Source organism: Perca fluviatilis, chromosome 10, assembly GCF_010015445.1.
Source record: "Perca fluviatilis chromosome 10, GENO_Pfluv_1.0, whole genome shotgun sequence".
In the NCBI taxonomy this organism is placed as follows: Eukaryota; Metazoa; Chordata; class Actinopteri; order Perciformes; family Percidae; genus Perca; species Perca fluviatilis.
The window spans coordinates 17,139,102-17,166,474 of NC_053121.1; the positions used below are offsets into that span (position 1 = coordinate 17,139,102).

The window sequence follows — 27,373 nt, forward strand, 5'->3', positions numbered from 1 at the left end:
TGCTAACTAAATACCAACACAAGACAATTAGATGGTATAAGGTATGTCTCAAGTACCTGCATGCTGTTGTATGAGCATGTTTCAACAGGCTTCTTGTGGAAAAACCCACTCCTTTTATCTCTCTCATACTATGTGTGGATTGCTTAAGATAGTGCAATCTTAAGCAATCCACATATAGTACAAGAGAAAAAAACTCAGCCTGATCCATGTGATGCATTTCTCCTTCCTCAAAACGGGCTTCCAAAAACATGTTCATACTGCAAAGATACAAGATTCATGTGAACATTTTGTTATATGTTTCATGCTTTTAAAAAACGTATAAATGGGACACCTCTTTATTTGGAAACTAAGTTAGAACTCACTTTTCTGACATAAACCATATCATATGTTGGCAATGTGGAATGTGTAACACCTGCAGCTGATCCACTCCCTTTTCATCAGCAGGCTTAGACCTGCTGTAACTCTAGAGAGAGGAAGCTTTAACTGGGTAAAAAGATTCAGTCAACCGTTTGAAACTGAAGTCAAATATATCATGTGTAGCTAAGGCAAACTGAATATCAGTGTTGGAGAGTAGTGAACTCTGTGTAAATAAACTTGTAGTAACTACATTTTGCAGTAGCTTGCTGGTAGTTTAACTGCATTTATATTTGCATAGTGATTCAAGTAGTCATTACTTTTTGCCATGTTTGTGTGTGTAGTAACTACTGAAATTACAAACAATTTGGGGCAATAAAAAAGGAAAATGCATTTTTTTAAATTCTACCAATACTTCTTGACTGTATTTAAGCCCCCTTTGACCAGCCCTGCACCCTTTTCTCATCCAGACTGCTGTCAAGGCATGTCAAGGCAATGAATTCCTCAGGCAAACACTTTAGTTCAGGACAGGTTTAGGTCTGAGTCTACCTGTGAAAAAATAAATGGCAATAGTTTTTATTATGTTTTCAATGTGTATTTGTAAAACTAAACTTGAATGCCAATTATTCATAAGTATTGAGTATTGCTATTATAGAAATAAAATGATTGCTATTTATCAACAAATGTTTAGAGGAGTTGCATAGCTGCAGGCTATTTTAGAAGTTACCTGGCTAACAGAGTAATCCTGCTTGGTGCAATACGCCCACCACTTCTAGAAGGCCAAAATTAGAGTCTGATTGACAGCATGCAAAACCAAAGCTGATATTCATTGCACTTTCCCATGCATAAGGGGGTATTTTTGGTTTGTGTATGACTTGTAAACAAGTGGGCACTTTTTTAGGAATTACCTTGAGTGACTTTTTTGTTTAATATTTTGTTATAACTTTGTATCACATGTAAATTGTCAATTTTACATGTAAAGTAGTTTGAACTACTTTTTCAAAGTAGCTCTACATTTCTCCCTAGGGGAGCTTTGCTGTAATTGAACTTTTTGCTAAGTAATTGGTAGCGTGCAAGGCTTTCCACCTTACTGCTGAGCATGCTCACAAACAAGGATCACATTTTTATTATTAAGAAATGAAATATTAATATAGTATTATCAAGTAGCTTGTGACCGTGAAAACGGTCTACATCTGATGTTTGTGAAGAGAATTACAATACATTCTACCTTTAACCCTTGTGTTTTCTTCCTGTCAACCATGCACTTGTTGTCCTCCTGGGTCAACATTGACCCAATCCGTTTTGCCAATTATAAAGCATGAATTATAAATTATCACCCAATTCTGTTACACCTTCTTAGCCAACTTCTTTCCAACTCATTACCACTAGTTTTACACTTATTTGTTTAATATATGGTCAAAAAACGTTCATATAAAATTATATCTGATTTCTGAGTTAAAAAAAGCTGAAATGATGAATTATTTTGACTAACCGTTTCAATAAACAGGAACATATGGTGATGGTTATCACAGACTGCTATAAGTCAAAGTTTAGTCAGGATACTATTTTGAAGCCATCTACACTAGCTTTACACTTATTTTTTCCATTTATGGTCAACTGACCTGATTTACATGAAATTATACCTAATTTCTGAGTAAAATGAGGAGACATCATTAGTTGTTGGATTAATGGCTGGTATGTGACAGTTATTAGCCAAGATATGCAGGTCAAAATTAACTGATGCAATTGTATTCACAAACAACGGAGAGCTAACAAAAAGGATAAAACTAATTTACGGAAAATGATCTTGTCTCCATTTAGGAAAAGACACATCAAAAGTGTTATAACAAGTTTACAAAGCTGTAGTTTGAAGTTGTGTCAGTACGTTTGTATTTGTACATGTGTGTCCGTGTTCATCTGCTGAAAAGTACAGTAATGTGATCCATTGCCCTATGCACTGGGTGTATGTGGGCATGTGTGTGTGTGTGCACGCGAGCATGTGCGCGTATTCATACTAAAAATCATAAAGATCCATTGCCCAATTTCAGTATGTTGTGTGTGAATGCATGTGCATGCACACACATGTACATGTGCATATTTTTTTGTGTTTGGGGGCATTTCCATGTGCACAATAATGTGATCCATTAGGTAGTTCTCAGCTGCTGTTTGTGTGTCTCTGCATGTGGATTCATCTGCTGTAAAGCGCAATAATGCCTCATTGCACCACAATGCTTTAAAATTAAATAGATCAACCAAAATTCAATGAAAGTATTGATCATTAATTTTACTTACAAAGAACATCATTGGGAACCACCCATGTTATTTTTGGTCAATAGAAACCCATATTTCTGATAAAGAAACTTTGAAAACCGGTCAAATTGAATTAAATGACACTACTTTACAAATCATGTATTTAAATGATACTCTTTTCTCAGGTTTTTCAGTTTAACATTGGGATGCAGTTTCATATTTCTGGCATAAGACTTGAAATAAATTGTGATCATACATTGTGATCAGATTGTCCAGCTTACATTAGACACTATTTTGTCCTGATAAAATCAGTCGAATATGCTTAAAAAAAAAAAAAATAAAGACGGTTTAGCAAGACAAAATATACACAAACAACTCAAAGTTTGAGATCCATTTTTATTATAAAAGAAACAAAATCATGTGTTTTTAGAACATTTCCTGCATGGCAACAAGGAACCTTACAAGATTTTGATTCTTTTAAAAGGTTCATTGAATGGAAATACTTAATTAACTTGTCACATCGTTTTATTACTCCATTCAGTCCTTTCTAAACAGCATGAAAAAGCACAATAGAGTACACCCATTTCTTTAAATTTACATGGGATTACAGACAAAATTTTCACCCATAGGATCAGCCCAAACACCATTTAATAAAACATGAAAACACAGGAATAGGCAGATATGCTGGACAGGATTCCTAAATGGAGGAAGAGCAGGTCTCAACAAGAAGAATCATGAAAAGGTGTTTCCCCTTTTACTTCTTCCCCTCTTTCATGGCTTTCTTCTCTGCTTCAATTTCTGAGAGAGGGAGAGAGAGAGATTACAATCACACACACCACAACAACAACAACCTGATGTACACACTACAAAACAAAAAATTATAATCCAAAGCAGCAGTGTCAAATATTCTAGATGGTGGGTAAAACAAGATAATGCCAATTATTAAATAGGTACGCTAGCAAATTTAGCACTGCACTTCCAAGAAAAATCAAAGCTACAGAGGCACTTGTGTCTAGTATGTGGCAAGCTCAAAAAGCACTGGATCCTACATTTCCTATAACACAACTCAATATCATCTTTTAAATAAATGCCCAAGTCTTTTAAAGCCCACACTCCCAGTTTGTGACACAGGCTTTCTGTGATAAGTGTAGTCTTCAAGTCTTAAGCGCTAACCCTGATGACATCATCGGGAAGTTGGGTGTACCTGCAGTTAATAAGTAATGCAATGTTTGCAGTTGCCTTTTATAAAAAAGGAATTGAACTATGCTGAACAAGAAGCTGAAAAAGAAACTGATAGACACACACACACACACACTTTTGTTTGAGTTTAGCAGTTCCTGTTCTTGTTATTTATTAAAATTAATTTTACATGTATAAATAGCATAAAAATGTGTAATGACTGAGGTAAACAGTTGTCTAGAAGATGTTGAAAGAAACATTGCATTAAAGTTCAATAAAAAATAAAAATAAAAAAAACCTGGCTCAAGGATGATATAGTTTTACTGAGAGCCCTCTTTGACACCTACCCGCAGCAGTTGGACGATGGTTACTTTCTTTCGTGATAGACTTCCTTAGCTTGCTCGTCTTAAACTGCACCAACTCCTCATTGAGTGGCTCTTTGGCAGCTTTCTAATGGAGAAACGTGGGAGAGAGAAAGCGCAGGAATGTTGATTAAAATCAAAAACAGATATGAAAGAATGAACACATGACCAATTATCATTTCATCACTCAAGATGTTGTCTGCAGTACAATCCCATACAGGTATACAAATCCAGCACCACCTCAATTTAAAAAGACAGTAACGTTACTAGTAACAACATGCAACTAGGCCTACCTGCTCACAATGAACAGCTCTAATGTGGTGTCACGTTACACTGTACTGTTTACAGGTATTCAGTTCCACAATAGTGCGTACAGGGAAGAACACATGCTCTACTGGAACTTTGATCTGCATTTATGTGAGGTCATTAAAGAGATTAGGAAAATCTAAAATACACATCAGGGCCAAAGAAGTGAACGCAGTGAAGTAAGAGCATAGCTGGAAAATGAAATGTTTCAGTTTTGTGGGGAAAATGTGTCTGCATTGGACAAAAGGTTAGATGAGGACATAACATTTTTAGAGAAGATTCCAGAACAAAGCCAGGCAACCATGGTTTCTACAAAGTTTCTTCTTGAGGCATAGTTTTAAGGAGAAATTTACAGAGAAAACAGAGGCAGTTTAAAAGACATGAGTCCTAATTGAAGGTAGAGCAGGACTGAAAGAAACCGTGGCAGGTACCTACCTCTTCCAAAGCTATCTTCTCTTCTTCAATTACTGTGGGATTACAAGGGAGACAGACAGAGGTGATCAATGTATAACTGAGTCGTAGATTAAATCAACATTCAGAGATTTCGTTTAAGTTGCAGTTCACATCCATGTCTATCCAGGCTCATAATATATGTAGTGACGACTTGAGCAATAATAAAATAAAAAAACAAAATAAAAGTGCATTCTTTGGCAATATTTTGTTTTTTAAAGATTTTTGGGGCATTTTAGCCTTGGACAGGAGAGATGAAGACATGAAAGGGGAGAGAGAGGGGGAATGACATGCAGCAAAGGGCCACAGGTCAGAGTTGAACCCTGGCCTGCTGCGTCGAGGAGTAAACCTCTATATATGGGCACCCGCTCTACCAGCTGAGCTATCTGGGCGCCCCTTATTTGGCAAATGTGAATGACACACACATGCACTATACAATCACCACAGTTTCAAGGTCGGCCAGAAAAGTGATTTGGCAGAACATTAGGATGTCAACAGTGAAGTCAGCCTCTAGCAATAAATTACTGGCCTTTGACCTTTTTGGGTATTAAGGTTCTAATTGTATCCTTTAAGACATTTGTGTGAAAGGTCATAATTTGCGTAGGGATTCTTGAGCTATGGCCAAAAACGCATTTTGTGAGGTGACCTTGACCACCAAAAATCTAAAATCAGTTCATTCTTGAGTCCAAGTGGACATTTATGCTAAAGGTTAGGGGTGTGCATTGGCACTGCCCTTACAATTCGATTACGATTCGATTCAATTCTACGATGCATCAAAATTCTACTGCACATAACAAGGCAAATTTTTCATCAGTCATGAGGCAATCAGTCAGATATCCTGTTAAAATTCGGCTGAAATTTCATGCTTTTTGGACTAAACGACATACCCAAATTAAAAGTGGTACAGCTCCCACATACTTTGACACTCTGGGGTGTGCCTGACATCATTGGAAAGGAAACACTCAATTTTTTGAGTGTCAGGGTGATTCTAGGCCTTACTGACACAGAGTTACAGAGGCTAGAATGGAGGTTTTTTATTTCCGTCATACATCTCTAAAATGATCAAAATAAAATACTGTAAACACATCTGGTGATATACAGATACACCCAGGCCATAGCAACATGTCTCAGGTTATTATAGAAAAAAAATCCAGATGCCAAAAGACTCAAAAATTGATTTTTCTACAGAAATGTCTGTCCGTTTTGCTGTCATCGGCTTGTCAGCTTTCATTGGCCATATCAGAGGCAAACCTGAACGGATTGGCTCATATGAGATGTCTATCAAAAGCTTAGAAGCTAGGGAATTCGATGACGCCCACTTTGAGCATGTAACAAGCTGGGCAGAGAAGCTAGCGGCGATAACAAGTGCGGAAATGGAAAATTGTTTCGAGTTTTTCCGTTGTGATTCGGCCAGAAACTTCAACATTGTGAGGCGAACAGATCTTTTTGGAATATAAAGCTTGGATATTACATTTCCTTGGACTCTTGGGGATTTATGAAAATCAAGTTTTGGGCAACATACCACTTTGTTGCTGAAAGGACAACGAAAACAGGTATGGATGCACTCTCGACAGCTGCGCAGATTATGGCTGAATTGTTTTAGAGGCTAAGCTTTCAATTGGTGTGTATATTTGGAAGATTTAATGCTTTAAAGTTATAAAAACGCTCATGAGTGGAAGTTTTATCGAGGTTACAGCGACGCAGTGTCCCTTCAACGGGACAGTGATCCGAGAGGACATTGAACAACAGATTTTATTGGCTGCTATGTGTGTATTATCACTTTCCTGTATCTTTGATACAGAAGTAATTGAAACTTTACAACTTTATTGTCCACTCAAGGCCAGAAAATAAACCGTGACATAAATCGATTATGGCACTTTGCCGCCATCGATGCTGAATCGTGCATACCCCCGCGCATTGCAATGCATCGCCGAATCGATTTATTGTTGACACCACTACTAAATGTGAGATAATTTCCTTCCGGGGTCTTGAGATATCGCATTCACAAAATTGGGACGTACATACACATAAAAATACAGCGCAGTGAGAATACTGACATTTCATTCATGACATGTATATAACGTGGACCTGCCCGAAGCACATTCAACCCGTGTTGGACCCATTCATATGAGGCCGCATTTTTTCTGCTTTTACATCCGTTTTGGTGAGCCCAGAGGAAAAATATGGCATTTTAAAAAGTAGCCTACATTTACGGTAGCTAGCCGACGGTAGACTACAGACAATGTGTGATATTGTTACTTCCGTTTGAGTGACAGAGGGAAAATATTTCAGTCGACACATTAAGTGGAACCGAAATGAGGAACTGAAATTTGCGTTCTAATCCGGTCCGAATACTACCGGTTGCGTAGGAACCGGTTCCATAGTGGAACCGGGTTTCAGTACCCAACCCCATTTATGATCAAAGAAAGGGTATGGATCTTTGACAAAACTCCAGTCCATAATCCCAAGCTCCCTCTGATGCACTAAACCAAAAAAGGTCTAGAAGCACAGTACGGAAAGGTTGTGTAGTTTCCATTTTTACTTCTATCCTTATTCTAGTTGTATACAACTAATTTTTTCATTGTTTTTACTTCTGTATTTATCTGTACCTAGTTCTGTCTTTGTGCTGCTGCAACACCTGAATTTCCCTTCTGGGAAGAAGGCTTATCTTATCTTTCTTAATAGGCAGGGCCGAGTGGAACTATGTAGAAACAAGGAACTGACGAAAAGCTTAAACCTAAGTAGATTAAAGCGAATGATTTTTTTTTTGTTGACAGCACACTTCTTTTCTCTTAAGGCTCTGACACACCAACCCGACGGCCGACCTTTGGCAGAAAAGGCAGTCAGGAGTGACTGCCTCCCCGAGTTGGTCAAAAAAGTGCCTCGGAGCACACCGAAGCAACGGCGGCTTGAGAGTACGTTCTGCGCGTGCGCGAGACGTAATACGGCTCCATAACAGCAGGCGGCGCTAATCTGCATTAGCGTCTGTCGCCCAAAAAATGAAAACCGGCAGCTGATTAGACGAACGCGCCACGTGGGTCTAACGACCATAATGGCGGCTCTTACGGAATACGATCTCATATTTTACGAAAACGTGTTTCTGGAAACATTTTAAGCGAGAAATAGGCCATGCAGTTGCGGAATTTGTTTTCATTACAGATCGACAAAGGTCAGTTTAAAAGATTTGTCAGATTTTGAGAGGCGCTCGTCACGCTCATCCCGCTCGTCATTTCCGGGTTAGCACTCCACCAATCAGATTGGTCATTGAGTCCGACTGCCCGCCTTCCGATTCAACAAGTCACATCGGCCCAAATGAAGGCCGAAGGCTCCGCCGACTGACAACGGCAGAGAACACACCGAACAGACTTGAGTCACTGACCTCGCCAGACTGTCTGCCGGACGATAGTCGGGTTGGTGTGTCAGGGCCTTTCAACACCTACCATCAGCAGTTGGAAGAGGGTTTTTTTCTTGCACTTCAGTCTTTTTGAGCACTTGTTGGTCAAATGTCTCCAACTCCTTATTGAGTGGCTCTTTGGCAGCTTTCTAATGGAGAAAAGAGAAAGAAAGAGCAGAAATTATGATTGAGTCAAAGCACAAATTTGGACTATTAACAGTGCATGAGAAAAATGTTAAAAAGATGCAGGCAAAAGCATGAACACATGATCCCATAATTATTTTTATCACTCAAGAAGTTTGCATTACAATCCCATTTATGTATACAAATCAAGCCATCCGCAGGGAAGTAAGAGCATAGCTGGAACATGAAATGCTTCAGTTTTGTGAGGAATGTGTGTCTGCGTGGGAAGGTTTGCTGAAGACCTAACATTTCTCCAAGATTTAAGAACAAAGCAAGACAACCATGTTTTCTACAAAGTTTCTACTTATGGCACAGTCTTACAGAAATTCAAGAAAAACAGAGGCACCGAAAAAAAAAAAAAGAGGCAGAGACGGAGATGATGGACATGATTTCTAATTGGAGGGAGAGAAGGTAAAAGGGCAGGACTGAAAGAAAGAAATCATGGCAGGTATTTTTCAGGTACTTTCCTCTTCCATGGCTATCTTCTCTTCTTCAATTACTGTGTGATTACAAGAGAGACAGACAGAGATGAGGTGATCAATCTAAAACTGGAGTCTGAGATCAAAGATTAGTCTTAAATTGTTGTCAGGACGAGAAAGAAAACTGATATAGCACTGTGATTAAACAATAACATTATGTAGTAATGAATAAAAAAAAAATAAAAAAAAACACACACACCACAGAACACATAATCTGAAGCAGCAGTGTCAAATATTCTAGATGGTGGGTAAGATTGGACTATGCAGCAGCTGGTGCAACATATGGTTCCACTCATGAGTTTGCTTTTGTTAGTAAAGAGATGCCAGAACTAGCAGTCAATGGTCAGGTGATCATCTCTGAATTATCAGGTGTGTACTGACTGGTGTGCATATAATTAAGAGGTATTCTAGCAATTTAGCACTGCACTTCTACAAAGTTTGGAAACTCAAAAAAAAGGAAACTTTGTGAAGGAAGATTTACATTACAATTAATAGGTCAAAATCAAAAGCTAAAAGAGATATCTTAAATGTTCGTGTATGGGGGTTCTTTTGGGGAAAGCTTAAAAAAACACTGGATCCTCCATTTCCCATAACGCAACTCAAAAGCATCTTGCGCAATGCAACACAGCACAGCTCTCCCGGGAAAGATCGCAGTTAAAGACTCAGAAACAGCTGACAAGCACCAGCAGTGCCACCTGCTTCAATGCCAATACGGAAGGTGCCTGTCGTCAGTCAGCAGGGAGCCTCTCAACCTCTGGAAGGAAAGGATGAGCATACTGCAACACTTTTACTTAAACTCTCCTCCTGCTACTTTAAAAAAAATAAAAAAAATAAATAAATAAATAAATCACACCCTAATCTGAAGTGAGGCTTTTCTACTGTACAGTACATCATGTGGGCCTCTGATTCACTGCGCTACCATTTGCTTTTTTCACTCCACAGTGCTGGATAGCATGAAGCTGCATTTGCTCCACGTAGCCTCTTAATATACATTTTAAAGAGACAGATCTTATAATGAACAGGTAGAGGTGGGGTAATGTTTTTTTTTCTTCCTCTGAATAAGTTAGCATTAAGCAGAACAAGGACGAGTTCTCAGGGTTGGGTGTGTACTGGCAGTTAATCAGTAGACAATGTTTGCAGTTGCCTTTCATGATGATAGGCAGGGAGGAGTAGAACTATGCTGAACAAGGAGATGAAGAAACCTGGATCAAGAGGGGACGATATAGACTTTTATTGATTTAACACCTACCTTGCGTCGTTGGGAGAGGGTTTTTTTCTACCACTTCAGTACTATTTAGCCTTTCCTTTTTAAACTGCTGCACCTCCTTAGTGATTGGACATTTGTTGCTCATTTTGGAAGATTTCTAATTGAGAAAAGTGAGAGAGCAAAAAAAAACAAAAAATAAAAAACACATTAAATCAAAACAAAGCATTTTTTTATTTAATTTTTTTTAACGCTGTATTTGGGAGTAATGAACTCCAACGTAATTAAACAAATAACTACATTTTGCTGGTAGTACAACTACACACTTCCTGTCTCTTAAGTGGGAGTAGCCGCATTTGAAAATGTAATGAATGTTATTTGGATAATTTATTAACATTTTCTTTTGCTAACATTAGATATTTACACAACTAAAAGATGAAAATTAGTTTGGGCATTCACAAACATTAGCTTATCCGTGTTGCCAGATCTCAAGAGTTTGTTCCCGAGTCTGAAATAGGTCTTGAACAAAGTTAGTTTTCTCCAGATTGGTCTGTCTGAAAAATGCCATTTTAGTGTCAGAATATTCAGGAGGTAGAGTTTGTGAAAAATGGGTCCTATATTTACTTAGGCGACTATGGGGCGAAAGAATTGGTCATAATCTTGTGTTCACGTTCACTTCTCCCATTGGAAAAAATAAAAAAATACTACACTCAGGATCTGCCACTAGTCTCCTAAATAGGCGTGGCAGTGGAGAAACCCATGTGACACAGATACAGGAAATTACTCTCAGTTGGGGCGTCTCTGGTACTAGTGAAACTACAAATAATGTTGGCCCATAAAAGTAAAAAGAATTATTTATTTTTTAAACTTTATTTTACCATTGCTTCCCTACTATAATTTAACCCCATTTAACCAGCCCCACACCCTTCTCCCCCCCCCCCCACTCATCCTGACTGCTGTCAAGGCATGCCCAGACAATGCATTCCTCAGGCAGCCACTTTAGTTTAGGACAGGTTTAGGTCTCGGGGGCGTTCTGGGAAGCTGGAATGTCAGGTCACCTGTGAACAATAAATGGCTATAGTTTTTTTAGGTTTTGAAACTGAATTTGTAAAACTAACTTGCATATTATGTCTGCGAAGGTTCTCAGTCGTCCAGGTCATAGTTATCCAGGGAAGGGTTAAACTCAATGTCAACTGGACTTCGGAGCACCTATAACCAAGTCCAGCTGCCCTTGAGTTTAACCCTTCCCTGGATATACTTCCATATATTAGGTGTCAAGTAGTCACAAAGCTTAATTATTGCTACGCATTAACAAATGTTCAGAGAAATAGCCGCATGGGTGCAATATGCCCACCTGGGGTCCGATTGACATTGTATTCAAAATTAACGCAAAGCTGAAATTCCTTGCATTTTCCCATGAATAGTGGGGTATTTTGCTGGCATGTGACCTTTGTTTTATATTTTGTATCACATGTAAAATTTGATCTTTTTTACAAAAGTAGTTTGAACCATTTCTTTCTTATTTTAAATATTTTATTGGATACTACTACTACTACTACTACTACTACTACTACTACTACTACTAATAAAATTTTGCAAGATTTTCTCTGCCCACCCACCCTCAACCTGCGGGTGCAGCGACGCCCAAAAAAAAAGGAAACAAAAAAAACGACCATTATTTCTTTAAGTCTCTTAAAGTCTCTAGATTTCGCCTATTTTATACAGTCTATGGATTTATCCATAGGGTAGCTTGGATGTAGTTCAACTTCTTCCGGTTTGAAGTAATTGGTAGCTGGCGCAGCTATGGTTTCAAAGTAGCTTCCCCAACAATGTAAAAAAGACAGTATTGGGCGGAACTCTGGAGTTATGTAATCCAGTCACAAGAAAAAACATGTCCTGCTCACAATGAACAAACACATTACAAACACAGACTACTTTAAAACAGCTTCCGTGCAGAAAAATGCAGCACTATACAGAGACATCCCAGTAACAGAATTGACATTACCTTAACAGTAACGTTAGCTAGCTAACTGTAGTGGAAAGTCTATTGGCAAAAATGTTGAAAACACGAGTTTTCGAACTATAAGCCTTTGAAACCTAAAATTATTTCTTAAAATTGATGATGATTTTTGCATTACATTACAGTGGTTACGTGTCTACTTGAATGTACTAACAAAGAGAGATAATCCAGAATAACGTTACCTGGAGCAGAGGTGCGCAGGTTCTGTTGTATGAAAATGCGTCTGCGTAATCCTTGCAAAATCAACGGTTTAAGTAGAGACAACACGCCCTGCACAACAACATGGACACTGATACTCTGGCTGTCATTGGCTCCCAAAGTTTAGAGGAAGAATTTTGATTGGACACGCTTGATGCATGCCTTTGTTCCTCCCCATATCTGCGTGGAAGAATTTTGGATGTATAATATGGGAAGTCCATCATGTTTTTATTTTGTTTTAACACAGTACCATCTAGTGGACTGGTTATGACATGACATAGTTTGACAAATAAAATCAATTACAATAGCACGAAAAAACATCATAGACACCACTTAAATGTATGACAATATATATGTTTTAATGCACTTTGAGGCTATTGTTGGCTAATGTAACCTGCATATATGGATACCCATGCAAACATGGGGAGAACATGCTAACTCCACACAGAAAGGTTCCATTTGGCAGACAGATTCTGGACCAGGACATTCTTGTGGTAAGGCACCACTGAGCAACTGTGTCCCATCTTATTTGTTCCATGTGTGTGTATATATATATATATATATATATATATATATATATATATATATATATATATATATATATATATATCATAGAGAAAATAAAATAATGTCTTGACAATACACCATAAACATGCATCAATCTCCTTTTATGCACTTAAAAGGAAATACCAGCATTTTAGTATTGCACTTCAAAAGAGTCAGATCAAGAGGCTAATATCCTGAATTGTTGTCCCTTATATGGGTCAAGCCCAAAAAATTATGGTTTCTACTTTTTCCATACAGTAACCCATTTTTTTAGACCCTGTCTGGCTGTTAAATAATCGCCTTTTACAAAATTCACGCCCCAATTTGTACTGGTTTCTGTTATAAATTATAGTCTCCTGTAATTTCTTCTACATGTTGAAAGCAAAAATTTCCAAAAATAATTGCAAAAAGCAAAGTTCATCCCGAACCGGAGATGACATTATAAAACTGCTTTCATAGGCTGAGTCGTACTTCCCTTGATTAGTAAACTGACTATGTTAAATTGGTGAAATTTCCCTTTGAGACAATACAAGGCACCTATTCACCTGCACCATATTTATATTATTATATGTAACTTTGGTTCATGACAAATACTCGGCCACCACCTCAGGGACTGAGGTTCAAGTCCCGGCAGTGGTGCCTTCAACTTGCTCGTGCTTTCTGACACACAGAATTTGCTGTGTGTATTGGTTTGAACCAGGTGATGGATTATGTCCTTGTTTCACAGAAGGCATTTTGACATGTCACAGTAGGAAAAGCCCAGGTGCGAATGAATGGATGGCTGAATTCTATTTAGTTGTATCAGTTTCAGGTTCCTGGTATTCTTCATGTTGGCTAAATGTTTACGTCTTACTGGGACACTTGAATAGATCCCAGCCATTAAAGGGCCCATGGCATGAAAATTTCACTTTATGATTTCACTTTATTTTTAACATTAATAGGAGTTCCCCCAGCCTGCCTATGGTCCCCCAGTGGCTAGAAATGGCGATAGGTGTAAACCGAGCCCTGGGTATCCTGCTCTGCCTTTGAGAAAATGAAAGCTCAGATGGGCCGATCTGGAATCTTGCTCCTTATGAGGTCATGAGGAGCAAGGTTACCTCCCCTTTCTCTGCTTTGCCCGCCCAGAGAATTTAGCCCACCCATAAGAGAGAGGCATCATGGCTTTCAAACGAGCAAAGTGGCAGTTGGTCAAGGCCACACCCCCACTCTCCACCTTGCCCCCCCCTCTCTCAGAAATGGCACATACTAAAGGCCTTTTTATAGTTGTGCGTCGGCTCCACGCAGAGCTCTCGCCGTAGCCTTAAAAAGTGGCCTGATGTTTATACTTGTGCGCTGGTGTGTGCGTCGAGCTGCGTGTGTGTGTGTGTGGGGAGTGTGTGGTAGAGAGAAGTGAGAGAGTGCCGGCGATTACCTTCGGAGCTCGGAGCGAGTAGCGACTCTAGAGTCATAGTGAGAGAAACAAAGTGTCTCCTCTGTTCTTTCTGACTACAGTGGGAAATATGTAGCAGGAGAAGTTAACCCTCTCCTTGATTTCATGTTGTTTATGGAGAATAAGAACCAGGAAATGAGTCGGAGAAATGCAACGCCAACGGCCGAGCATACGTGCGTCGCTGCGGCGATGTAGTTACATTTTTCGAGAGGTGCCGCGTCAGGCTGCGTACGAGGGTCCGGCGTGAGCGCAGAGGGTCTGCGCTCTCGCGACCCGGTCGCCATCGTTAACGCACAACTGTAAAATGGCCTTAAGGAAAGCTCATTGTGGGACTGGCTCTAGTGTCTGTCATTCTGCACCAAGGCTGAATTTCGGGAAAGAGACTTCAGATACAGTTTTAGGGGACCACTAAGGCCTATATAAAAACATCCAAAGAGCACCATGTCATGGGACTTTTAATTTTATGAGTATAATGCCTGTGCTTTTCCTACTACGACAAGTCAAAATGTCGGCTGTGAAAGAGGGGATAATGGGATGTGTTTTCTGATGAATGCAAATTGAAAGAGCAACATGTCTGTTTACTCACCAGTAAAAAACACAGTAAAAACATTTTTCAACGATGTCCCTTTTCTTTTTTTAAGATTATTTTTTGGGGGCATTTTCGGCCTTATTTTTACAGGACAGCTGAAGACATGAAAAGGGAGAGAGAAGGGGGAATGACATGCAGCAAAGGGCCACAGGTCAGAGCTGAACCCTGGCCCGCTGCATCGAGGAGTTAACCTCTATATTTGGGCACTCGCTCCACCAACTGAGCTATCCGGACGCCCAATGATATCTCTTCAGCCTGAACGTTTCTGCTGCCTGTCATAGATAGCAGTGGTGATTCCCCACGTAATGCATGATCTCAAAATAACCAGAGAACCTCCTCTGTACAGCAGAGCCACACTCCGCTGGCGAGATTCCCAGAGCATCCTCCAACAAGCCATGACCCCTTTCACCTCCCCTCCCACCTCTGCCTGCATGTTTGCCACAAGCACATTCAGTGGATAAAGAATCAAGCTGGTTGCCACGGAGGTCAGCGTCCCTGAGATGAAGGAGGAAACCATTGGATAGAGCGCCTGTCCCTCCATGGCAGCACACACCGGCCCCTTCAGGCCAAAATAGAGGGAGCTGCCAAAAGCATTTCGGGCTGTGATGGGAAGCAAGGCTCTGTAGTAGCCCAAGGCTAGCCTCTGTGCCTTCAGCCTGACAAGAACACTCTTCAAGGTGGGTAGTTGGCGGTCATTTTGGCCATTTTGCAACACATTCTGGACACGCTCAAAAGGGGTAAAAACCACAGCTTCTACCATACCTGCACCAAACCCAGCCAGAGCAGGAAGGGCAGAGGTGGAGATGACATTTTGCGATGACAGGGAGAGCTGGCGGAGGAGGGTGTCCTGGAGGCCAAAGAGCAGTGTGCCATTCAGGGTCTTCATCAGCAATGGTGGGGTCACGCCCCTGAAGAGCTTTGCAGGTCCCTCTTTGTAGAGCTGTCCCACTGCTTGATAAACTGGGGTGTTGTGGATTTGTTGACGGAAAACAATTTTGTAGACAGGGAAGACGATGAAGGTGGATAGCAAGCTGGAGGTCCCCCCGTGCAAGAAGCTGTGGAAACGAACCATTGGGTCCTTGAGGCCCTCTTCATCTTGTTTATCGTCCGGACTTCCTGCCATCCTTGAGCTGAGTAAAAATAGAATCACAAATCATTTCAGTGTTGCCCTAGTACGGGTGTAGTGAATTTTGGGAAAAGCGGAAGGCCAGAGAAATCTGACTCCAATAATCTCTCTAAATTCTAATTCCCCGCATACTCGTTGATGACCTATATAACCAGAATACCATAAATGAAGTGCAGAGACGACAGAATAAAGTCAAGTACTTTTACTGAACAGTATTTTAAGTATTACAAAACGCATGCAGGCTCTCAGAGAGACTGAGTATCCCTAGCAACCAGACACCAAATATGAAGCTCAGTCCACGAAGCCTCCCAGTTTCTGAGCCCCGTTTTCTGACCTGTCCTCCTCCTGTCTTCGGGCAGACTGTTGTCTCATAAACACATATCAGGTGTTGGGCCTCCTTATTTTTTTTGAGCACATAACTAGTATACAGCCACGAGTGTATACAATACAAACAGGTCAAGTACGCCAGGGGAGATACAAAAAATAAAACGATAATAAAAAGAAAGAAAACAATTCAATTTACATAAAGCATTTGAAAAGTACAAATAGTGTGTGTGTTCTAACAGCCTTCTTATGACTACAACAGGATATAGTAGAAATATAGTGTTTAATGTGAATGGACAGCTCTATGGAGTTAGGTGTTTTATTTTGGAATTTGGACTTATGGATGTAAAATTTGGTCAACATTAAAATCAGGTTGCTTAAATAAAATTGAGAGGTGAGATTTGTATCATAGTTAATGAAACCAAAAAGTACATTTTCCCAGCACAAGGAGAATTCAGGGTAAATAAGATCAGCTAAGTATGGAGACAGTTTACTCTAAAGCAATTTAGTATGAGGGCATAACCAAAATAAATGCACAAGAGTGTCTCTTTGATTCCCACAGAATGCACAGTTTACATTAATGTCTTTTTTGAGCTTCTTTAAATAGTGGTTGGTTGGGTAAAACCTATGAAGCATTTTAAAAGAAATCTCTTTGACTTTATGAGTCAGAAAAAAATTCTGCGGCAGAAGCCAGACCTTGTCCCAACACATAGCTCCGACAAAACTGGACCAGTGTGATAAAGAGGAGGGTGTACTAATGATGTCATGCTGAAAAAGTTGACTCATTATTTTGTTAATATTCTTACAGTGTGGAGAGAAGCAACTTCTACCAACATCAGTATCAAGTACATTACCTAAAACAGGGAGATTACCATCAGCCCTAAAACTTCTAAAAAGCGCAATTACACCTGTAGGGATAGCATCGAAAACTCCCTAGGAGTAGTGAAGAAATTCTGAATAAGAATAAAGTTAACCGTCTTGGTATATAATAATTGACTGACCAACAAAATATTGTTATCAAACCATTGTTTAAAGAAAATTGATCTATTATTGAATAAAACATATTTATTGTTCCAAATATCAAATCTGTGGGGACTAAAATTATGTTTGAAGATTAAAGACCAGGCCAAGAACATTTGTTTATGAAAAGAAGCAAGTTTGAGGGGAATTTTGTCAATATTATAGTTACAGATCTAAATAAAGTTGAGACCACTTAACGAAGAAAAGATGTAATTGGGGATAAAGTTCCACAGTTGGACACCTGAGGTATCATCTGATCCAGTTGATTTTAAATGTATGATTTAAAGTAGTAAAGTCCAAAAAGTTAAGGCCACCTTTACAGTACTCATTCATCAAGAGAAGTCTGTCTATAGCTTTACAGGTGTGGGTATCAAAACTAAGTGAAAATGCAGTGTATGTTAACCTAGGTATCCCTTCAGCCTTTGAAAGTAAAACCCTGCCTCTTAATGATCAATCTCTTCTCTTTGTGGTTTTAACTGCAGCTTCCTCCTTCTTTCTTTCTCACATTTTCACTTTCTAACAGCTATTTCCTGTTGATCTGCTTCTCTATCTTTCTAATACACTAGCACATTTTAAACTAAGATTAAAGGCATGAGCTAAAACATTCTGTGTGTCTGAGACATCTTGGTACAGGAGTCGTGTATCCCCTGGAACTTGTAACCTTCTCCTCAAGATATGCACACAACTCATGCAATGAGCCACATAATAAACTTCACACTATAACCTTAATAATATAACACATAACATAACACATCTAGGTAAAGTGACACGTCTATAAAATTGAAATATTTTTACACAGGACGGTCATACTGCTCATAATATACAGTGCTAAGCATTTTTTCAAAGTTGACTAAAAAGAGGAATAAAAAAATCATCTTTTGGAAATTGATCTTAATGCCTTAATTAAAAATAAATGAGGAAAAATCCAACCTTTATTTCAGTTTTATTTCAGTTAGCCTAATAGCTGGTTTGATTTGCATTGAGAGATGATGTTATGGAAAGTACCCCATGCCAATCTCTAGATATGGTGAAGGGTATATGATGATGTGGGGCTATTTTAATTCCAAAGGCCAAGGGAACTTTATCAGGATAAATAGTATCCTGGATCCATGAAATAACTGACCTTTAAAAATCAAACTCTGCCTGCCTCTATGGAAATTTAACATAGGGGTGTGTATATGTATGCCCCCTGTATTTTAAGGAAGAACATTTATTTATTTACAATCCATTATTCATTCACAGAAGAAAATCGGTGTCCTTAAAGGTTGGATTTTTCCTCATTTTTTAAATTAAGGCATTAAGATCAATTTCCAAAAGATGATTTTTTATTCCTCTTTTTAGTCAACTTTAGCATGGGTGTGTTCACTTATGCTTAGCACTGTAAATGAATGAATAAATGAAATTACAAAAAAGAAATTACACTTAAATCATATATTAATGCATAACACAAGGACATTAATTATAATCTTTGATCAGAAACATTAAAGCCAAGTCAGGGATGACATTTACTTACCCAGCCAGCTGTCAGTGGACAGCAAAAAAAGCGTAGTGTCTATTTTCATTTTCCTCCGTTCATTGCTGAAATATAAAGGCAGCACAGGCGTACACTTGTTTTCCTACACTGCACGTGGAGAGGGATACTTTCTGGTTATTCGTCCAGTTACGATAGAAACACGTTTTCTACTCATTTCTAACCGAAACCGGACAAATAACGGTAAAACCTCGTCAATGTGTAACAGTGTCAAGATGGGAGATCGCACCCTATGGGTCGTACTGAGCTTTCTGCCGGTGTCCGCCTCTTTTAGAATAACTATTGGTCAAGACGGTCTACGTCACGTGGTCGGCGATTGGTTATTTTGCCTATCAATCAAAGTGTCTTCTGAGGGAACCATAGACTGTATATATTAATATTAACAGTCTATGGAGGGAACAAGGGCGTTACCAGCAAGTGAAAAAACATAACAGGAATTGTAAGTATATAACCTGCTACTAACATGATTTATTTTTTCTTACTTTACCTTTTTAGAATAACTGATGCTAAATATTTGGATTTTTCATATTTTAAATACAAGTGTGCAAGCCTTCTCCACACTACCAGGATTTCTCATTTCTGGTGGGGAAATACTGTCCAAAATATTTAGTCTAAAAATACTTGGAAGGCTATAAAATATAGACCAAGGGATTTTTTAATTGTAGAATGTAAATTAACTAAAAATAAAATTAAGGACATCATGTCATTGATGGGCCATAAATATCCTCCGCCCAGGGACAACCAAGGGAAATGAGCTTTCATCCACTGCAATAAATGTAATGTGCATTAACCCTTGTGTTGTCCTCCAGTGGACCATGCACTGGTCGTCCTCCCAGATCAAAAATCTAAAAAAATTGTTTTGCTTTTTTTACACTTCTTTTCACTACATGTATAAACACCACTAACACCAACTTATTACCAGTTTTACCTTTTTTTTTTTTTTATTTAACTCATGGTCAATACACGTCATTTATAGGAAATTATACCTAATTGTTGAGTTAAAAAAGCTAAAATGATGTATAATTTAGGCTAATATTAAAGGAAGGATAATTGCAGACTGGTATATGTCAACGTTCAGTCAGGATACTGTTACGATACATTTTAATTTCTTTTTCAAATGCTAAAAAAATTTCAAACACCCAAAATTCAATGAAAGTAGAGATCCGATCTTATATCATACTTGTGAAGCGCGTTGTATGGATGGAATCATCCATCTGTGTTATTTTTGAGTAATTAAAATGAGGTAGCTAAAAAGAAACCCATATTTCTGATATAGACATTTAGAAAATGGGTCAAATTTGACCCAAAGACAACACAAGGGTTAAATAAACAATATAATTCCCTCTATGATCCTGTTTGTATGTAACTTTTTAATATTGAGCTTATAGGCAGATATAAATAGTTATATGCCTGCAGGTTAATGCATTAATACCAGAAAAAAATAAGTGTCAGGTTTTAGATTTTAAGGATTATTAAATTTTATTAAGAACACATCCTCAGATAACTGGCGCATTCACCCTACTGAAAAAGTAAACGCAAAAGGTTTGGAATATGCAAATTATTAACAAATCTTTCCTCCAGACATACAATAAATGAAAATAAAATTAGCAGGTGAACATTTCTAAAAGGAAGCTCCAGCCTGCAGAGACACCAAACTAAAAACCTGACAGCTTCTCTATAGAAAGACCTTCAGCTCAGAACCTAAAAAGGGTAAACCCTGGACACTGGGTAGACCCCACTCAATGGAGGGAACCTCAAGAGTTGAAAGCAATCTTTAACATCTTTAACAGCCCGATAAGAAATGTAAAAGTTCTTCATCCAGTGAGAAAATAAAAAAACAGCTAAACAGGAGGGGGAGGAGATGACTGGAGGGGAAAAACAAACAAAAAAAACCCAAAACACTCCCTTTCAGACTGTTGAGGCACTCTTGGGTTGAGTGGAGCTTTTCAGTGGCACTGTAAACTAGTTCAATACACATTCACTTCATTAATTATAATCTTTCAAACAGCAGTTGACACGGGAGCAACATGAAAAACTACGCTCGTTCATTGTAACAAAAAGCACTAAAACAGCTTTACATGGCAGATGCTTCTCCTGACCACTGGGACCTGCCAGGGATATTTATACAAGCTCTTTGACAACAGATTGAAATGACTCCTAGAGAGGTAAAATGGTCAGGAGAAACTCGGTACCCAATGCCATGTTTTCACTGAATGATACAGCTCTGCTCACGTTTTGGTACCAGGACTTCTTTCAGTATTCCACTGTGGATAGTACCCCTTCAGTGTAGGCGGATTCTCAGCCGATATTGCCATAGCGCCGCCACATGACACGGCCGTGACTGAAATCTTCAACGCAAGACTTACTGAATCCTTTTATCAGCTACCAAACAGAGGAACGTTTGCTCTAAGTCAATTGTATGGCATAGTTTTGTGGGCTGCAATTAAAAAATAAATAAAAATCTGGATCAAGTGAATAAAAACGATTGTGATCGCTACTGATGGAAGCTTGCCTATATAAGTTATGCGTACGATGTCCCGTGTCGCATTAGTGACGGTTCTCTCTGACCAATCGGTGGTCTGCAGTACTTTAACTCCACCTTCTGGTATCACCTAAGCTTGCTTGGAATCATGGACCAAGGTAGTACCAAAAAAAGTACACTGTACTATCCACACCTTTTGCCAATGGAAAACCAAAAAAGAGCGAGTAGAGTTGAGCTGTACCATGTGGTGGAAAAATGGCACACATGTTATGAAGGAGAGTACAAAGTTCACAGTGGATAAACACTTATTTATCCAAGTACAATAAATATGGTGGCCTAAACTGGTAGCTTGCGATTGCTTTGGTGCCCAGACAGGAAGGGACGCTGCTCATGAGGGAAAGGACTCAAGTGAGGGGGAGGGGGAGGGGGGGGGGTCAGCATTAGTAACAGACATGACAGTTCATTCTTGCTTCGTTTTTTTCTTCACAGTTAGCAAATCTTTGCTAATGGTTGTGTTTGGGTTGGGGGTATTCCCTCTTCTCTTATTTGGTGTAACAGCACACAGTAGATGGGAGACACCATTTGTTACAAGGGGACATGGCTGAACAGGTATGACACAGACTCGCCGTTGTGAGTTCTACGGATGGCCTCTGCAAGGATCATGGAGATGTCAATAACCTGAAGGGAGAGAGGATGAGATGTTGTGAATATAACTAGACTAAATGATTTGTTTATTGAAAAAAAGACTTTGAAAGTAATTTATCAAGTAAAAATACCAATTCAAAATGATAGCTTCTCAAACTGAGGATTTCCACCTTTGTTTCATATTACTTTAAATGCAGTAACTTTTTATATAATTATATGTTTCACTACTCACTTTGGGCTCTGGAAACTGCTTTTTATTTTACATTGAAGAAAAAAAACAAAAAAAAAGATAAATTCTGTATCCTGACCTGTATTTTGGGACAATGCTTCATCTTCTCCTCCTGAGGGATTGTATTGGTGACCACTACAGCTTCAAAGCAGGCATTGTTGATGCGCGAGATAGCTGGGCCAGAGAAGATGCCATGGGTTAGAATGGCATACACCTTGGTGGCACCAGCAGAAATTAGTCTAAGGGAGAGAAACAGTAGTATGCATTACAAAGCTCCATATGACTTGCCTGTGGTGGTCAAAGTCTTGTTATGCTGTGAAGTTCCAAATTTATTTACCAATTTATTTACCACAGAAGGTAAATAAAAGGGGCTTACTTGTCAGCAGCATGACAGACTGTGCCACATGTGTCAGCCATGTCATCCACTAGAATGGCGACCCGATCGGTCACATCTCCGACGAGAACCATGCGGTCCACCTCGTTTGCCTTTTTCCTCTCCTTGTGAATAAGGGCAAAGTCCACATTCAACCGGTCTGCTATTGAGGTGACCCTGCAAAGGGAAAGTAAAATGTCCACGAGTTAGAGCTAGTGTGCATGCCAAAGTGTATCAATTGTACATGCACATGTCTAATTAGAGCCCTGTTAAAGATTAGTAAAGCCAACAAAAGTTTAATCTAAAGTAAATTCCAGAGGACATGCTCAAGGGTAGAAGACCTACAGTACAGCAAGTGCCACTGGCATACCTCTTGGCTCCTCCTGCATCGGGTGAGACGATGGTGCAGTTTTTCCATTCAGGGATGTTCTCTTTGATCCACTTCAGCACAGCTGGCTCTGCATACAAGTTATCAACAGGGATATCAAAGAATCCCTGGAAAAAGATAATAGATGAATATGGACTGGGGTCACAGGAGCTGAACATGTACTACCTGCTGGAAGGACCAATAGAAGGCCCATGTCTCCCTTTGTTGACATCGATATAAACGTAAGGCTATGAAAGGTAGGTTTATAATGTAGGTAAAAATATTACCCAAAAGGAAAGATTAATGGCAGGATACTGAATAAGATGGATTTCTGTTTAGGACTGCTTTTGTGCTGCTTACCTGTATCTGTGAGGCGTGCAAGTCCATAGTGATGATATGGTCAGCACCTGACACTGACAACATGTTGGCCACCAACTTGGCAGAGATAGGAGCGCGGCTCTGCAATGAAAATAGATCTCATCAGTCACATGGAATAAGTGAACTGGCAAGCACGGCTTGTTTCTAAAAATAACACTTAACTAAGAGCTTAGCCATTCAGTGAAATTTTAACAGTCAGTTTTTACAATCTTTTAGACTGTAGACCTTAAAATTGGTGATATAAAAATATTTACAGTATGAAATTGACTCTTTCAATATACTACAATACAGTGGATGATGCAATCACCAGTATGTACATAGAATGGCTAAATAGAGAGGCATTCCGTTTTAAATTTTGCTCAGCTACAACAGTCCAAAAAGTTCAAATTATAGGTGTTTGGCATAACTGCAATATGGATTTAATATGGGAATAGTAGGACACGTATTGCTATATAAAACACATGCAAAACAAAATCCTGGATGATCTCTAGATCTGCATCACAAAAACTAAAGTTTAGATTTGGTAGTTTATAGTGTAAACACTCAATTCATGCAATATCATTCAAATGGTGGAATGAGTATGGGAGTAAATAACAGGCAAATAGCTCAAGGTAAGAACAGAGATGGGAACTGCCGTTGATTCAGCAAAGCATACAGAATAAGGGAAAGGAAAACAAAGAAAAAAAATAAAGCAAATATGCCTAGTCAATATGTTACTGATGGACATGACTGCAGGCTTCTTGTCATGATGCAGGATGGCAAATGGCATGACAGAAGTAATTAGATAGATATCCCTCACCCCCACCTTGTCCTTCTTGTCTTGCCGGGCATACGGAAAGCAGGGGATGACAGCCGTGACCCTGGAGGCAGAGGCAATCTTGCAGGCGTTGATCATGATCAGCAGCTCCATCAAATTGTCATTAATCTCGCCACAGCCACTCTGCACAATGTAGACATCTTCCCCACGTACGCTCTCCCCTATCTCCACGCTGCCAGAGGAGAGAGGTGACAAGATAAACAGCACTTCTAGCAGGATATAGATGAGGCAGAGTAAACAACGGCGTGTGATCTGAACCTGGGTTAAAAAGCACTATGCTGAGTCAGAAGGTCTCGAGTGTCATATAATATCTGATGATATGACATTACAGTTTTAGTTTATTGAGGCAACTAAGGTGGCTTTGTTGCTCACAATTCCCAGATAGGTTGTTAGTCAGCATGAGTCGTCAGCAATTTGTGAACTACAAGTTCCTAAAAACACTGCGCGGCAATATCACCATGACACCACGTTTATATTCAAATAACATTATGGTTACATGTCGCTAGTCTACAACATTTGCGTACCAGGTATAGCCTATCTCTAATTATAAGCTTCTTTAAAGTAAGTTAGCCAGAACAGCAAAAAACGTACCATGTTTCCTGGTTGCTAAATTTCTTCGTAACAACCTTCCCCAGCTCGAGACCCAGGCGGTCTGCTATTTTTTGAGACAGGTCCGGATGTGAGCTACCGCTGAATATTTTGATATTCGGCATTTTGTTGCGGTCAAGGGCGTCGTTCAGTCCGAGCAGGCAGCGAGCAGCTGTCGAGTCAGTCGAATCGAAGGGTCCAAGACAACAACTGGAAATTGGTCAACAGTTGATGTGCAACTCTTATCGAGCTGTAGTGTGTTCCCTACCTATCCACCATTATGTCCCACGCATCACGCGTGCGGCGACTCTTCCTCCCAGGAGGCGCGCACGCTTTCACTTACGTTCTGCCGTGATGACGTCATTCTGGGCAGAGGAGCCTGTACTCTGACTTGTACCAAGAACAGGGGCACGTGAGCGAGCAAGGTACATTCATTGGTAGTCTCTTCTTTCTAGTGCTTACCACCGTACAATGCTAATACAATGAAAAGCGCAAAGTGATTTAACGCTAATACGTACTTGTACAGATAAACCGAGTTTGAACTGCCCCTTGTCCTTGAGTTGTACATGGTATTGCCTAAAATAAATAGTTTATTTTCTAAATTGTTTCATATAAAACACGGATATTGGCTAAGGTAACGTTACCGTGGGTCCTTTGGAAATGGGGGGCTCCTAGAACATTCACCACCTTTCCTGGCATGTGGAGGGCACTGTAGTACATGTAGGCCAAGACACTGACTGTAATTAGCTCTATCTGAGATCTTTGGTGTTGGATATGATTTAGGCCTATACAAAGTAGTATTTAACAACGTTATTTTGGCAGAGACCCCTGGCAAGTACCTGGTACTCCCTTCAGGACCTCAGAAACAACATGGCGAACTTTAGGACTAACAAATGTGCTTCACCCAAATGTAGAAGTGGTAAGTAGGCTATAAAGAATTTTCACAGGCACAGCAAACATTTTGTGTAGTAGTAGTATGAAAAGAACAGGTCTTACGAAAGCTGTGATTTATTCATCTATCCCAAGCCATGACTGTGTAACAGTGATGAGCATGCACAATAGCCTACCGGACTCTCAAACTAAAGCAGCAAAATGGAATTCAGTCATCATTAATTTGATTATTAACCCCTGTGCTTTTCCTACTGTGACATGTCATATTGTCTACACTACTGTCAATAAAGCACCTAATAACTATTACAATGGCATCTTACTGAATGTTTATGTTTGACTGGTGTGTAAAATCAGACAGTTGTATTTAGTGGATTATCTTTCTTGTTTCCAATTTTGTAAATTATCATAACTTTATTGCAATGTCTTTGGCAAAGAGGCTTCCCTGTCTGGTTGGCCCAGCTTCAATCTGCTTTTCAAATGCAGTAATACAAATGACACAAAAATAACATTACAGTAAATCTATCTAAAATGGTAACAACACAAAACCATTTTACTGTCAATAGTTGGTGTTTTGTCAAGGTTTGCACTGTTGAGTCAACATCAGTTTTTGCCAGAGGCAAATGAATGACACAACCACAGCAGTAAAAACCTGCTGGCAGCAGCAAGAGAGACGTTTCCGGACAATTTATCTTTTACATGACGTCATTTGTTTAAAGTCATTCTAATGGACACCCTGTCATTACGGCAAGTTTACTGCATGCAATGTCATTTCCAAATTCTCTGAAAGAGTTTATATAATATACTTTATTGCTCATAAAACATGAGTTAACTTTGTACACAGACAGAAGACCACAGTGACGACAAGATCATTGACAGCAAATAAAGACAGGAATGAATACGTGCACATGAAGAAACAATGGATTAAGCCATGAGGCTCATCGTGTGAATGAAACAGACAAATCCACAGAGTTTAGCAAAGCAACTGAACAATGACAACCACAGAAAATGTTTATCAGGATGTTAAAATGTTCAAGTGCTGATGAGAGAACATTGTCTGATATTTGTTTATAAAAATAAACATGTCCCATGCTTTATACTTATAATATACTCATTAAAATATATGTTTTGCTATTAGTCTTTATGTTACATTACTACTATAAATAATTACCGTATACAGACATGTTTTATCTTTTCATTTTTACAAAAGAGTGAAGACTTTGGATAAATCTCAATTTTACAGGTAATGTTTTGAAAGTGTTTCTTATTCTCTCAAATACGTTGTTTTACTATTTAAATTTACAGTGAATACATTTCCATACTGAATATCATTTGCAAAACATTAACATATTGCCACAACGGCCTTTAGAACTGGAAAATTATCTGTACAAACAGTATCATTTCCTTCAATGGTCAAAGTATCTGACCCTGAAAGTCTAATACGTAAAGGAAATCATGCACTGCAGTGAAAGAGAAAACACTGCATATGCCACATCAACAGTGAAGGACAAACCGTTAAAAAAAAGTGCTTGTAAACACTACAAATGTGTTGTGAAACCAAGAAAAGAAGTACAACAAAGTTGTTATCCTGATTTCTTTAACATTGAAGGTCAAACTCTCTGTGTGAAAAAAAAGTATTATGTTGTGGGGGCTTTATTGCTT

General features: G+C 39.1%; 3 protein-coding genes and 1 long non-coding RNA gene across 5 annotated transcripts; 1 reads left to right on the forward strand and 3 right to left on the reverse strand.

Annotated features, from left to right (window-relative positions):
• Positions 1 to 2,980: 2,980 nt before the first annotated feature.
• On the reverse strand, positions 2,981 to 12,515 carry tmsb1 (thymosin beta 1). Its single transcript, XM_039813384.1, has 7 exons — positions 12,364 to 12,515; positions 10,207 to 10,321; positions 8,946 to 8,977; positions 8,342 to 8,444; positions 4,887 to 4,918; positions 4,131 to 4,233; positions 2,981 to 3,402 (listed from the first exon to the last, which is right to left on the reverse strand). Exons 2-7 carry the CDS (start codon positions 10,307 to 10,309, stop codon positions 3,359 to 3,361), a joined length of 417 nt encoding a protein of 138 aa, XP_039669318.1. The 5' UTR covers positions 10,310 to 10,321; positions 12,364 to 12,515; the 3' UTR covers positions 2,981 to 3,358.
• Positions 12,516 to 15,036: 2,521 nt separating this feature from the next.
• On the reverse strand, positions 15,037 to 19,416 carry LOC120566760 (solute carrier family 25 member 53-like). The gene is made up of 2 exons (XM_039813385.1): positions 18,927 to 19,416; positions 15,037 to 16,073 (listed from the first exon to the last, which is right to left on the reverse strand). Exon 2 carries the CDS (start codon positions 16,064 to 16,066, stop codon positions 15,194 to 15,196), a length of 873 nt encoding a protein of 290 aa, XP_039669319.1. The 5' UTR covers positions 16,067 to 16,073; positions 18,927 to 19,416; the 3' UTR covers positions 15,037 to 15,193.
• Positions 19,417 to 20,397: 981 nt separating this feature from the next.
• Positions 20,398 to 25,111, reverse strand: prps1b (phosphoribosyl pyrophosphate synthetase 1B). 2 transcript variants are annotated; one of them, XM_039813598.1, is made up of 7 exons: positions 24,827 to 25,111; positions 24,218 to 24,407; positions 23,401 to 23,499; positions 23,044 to 23,168; positions 22,677 to 22,850; positions 22,380 to 22,539; positions 20,398 to 22,104 (listed from the first exon to the last, which is right to left on the reverse strand). In XM_039813598.1, exons 1-7 carry the CDS (start codon positions 24,946 to 24,948, stop codon positions 22,012 to 22,014), a joined length of 963 nt encoding a protein of 320 aa, XP_039669532.1. In that variant the 5' UTR covers positions 24,949 to 25,111; the 3' UTR covers positions 20,398 to 22,011. The 2 variants fall into 2 exon arrangements, with proteins under 2 accessions (XP_039669532.1, XP_039669533.1); XM_039813599.1 differs by having other exon boundaries at positions 24,224 to 24,407; positions 24,827 to 25,110.
• Positions 25,112 to 25,181: 70 nt separating this feature from the next.
• Positions 25,182 to 26,793, forward strand: LOC120566904. The gene is made up of 3 exons (XR_005640486.1): positions 25,182 to 25,248; positions 25,646 to 25,742; positions 26,556 to 26,793. It is a non-coding gene; the product is annotated as an uncharacterized LOC120566904 (long non-coding RNA).
• The last annotated feature ends 580 nt before the right edge of the window (positions 26,794 to 27,373 follow it).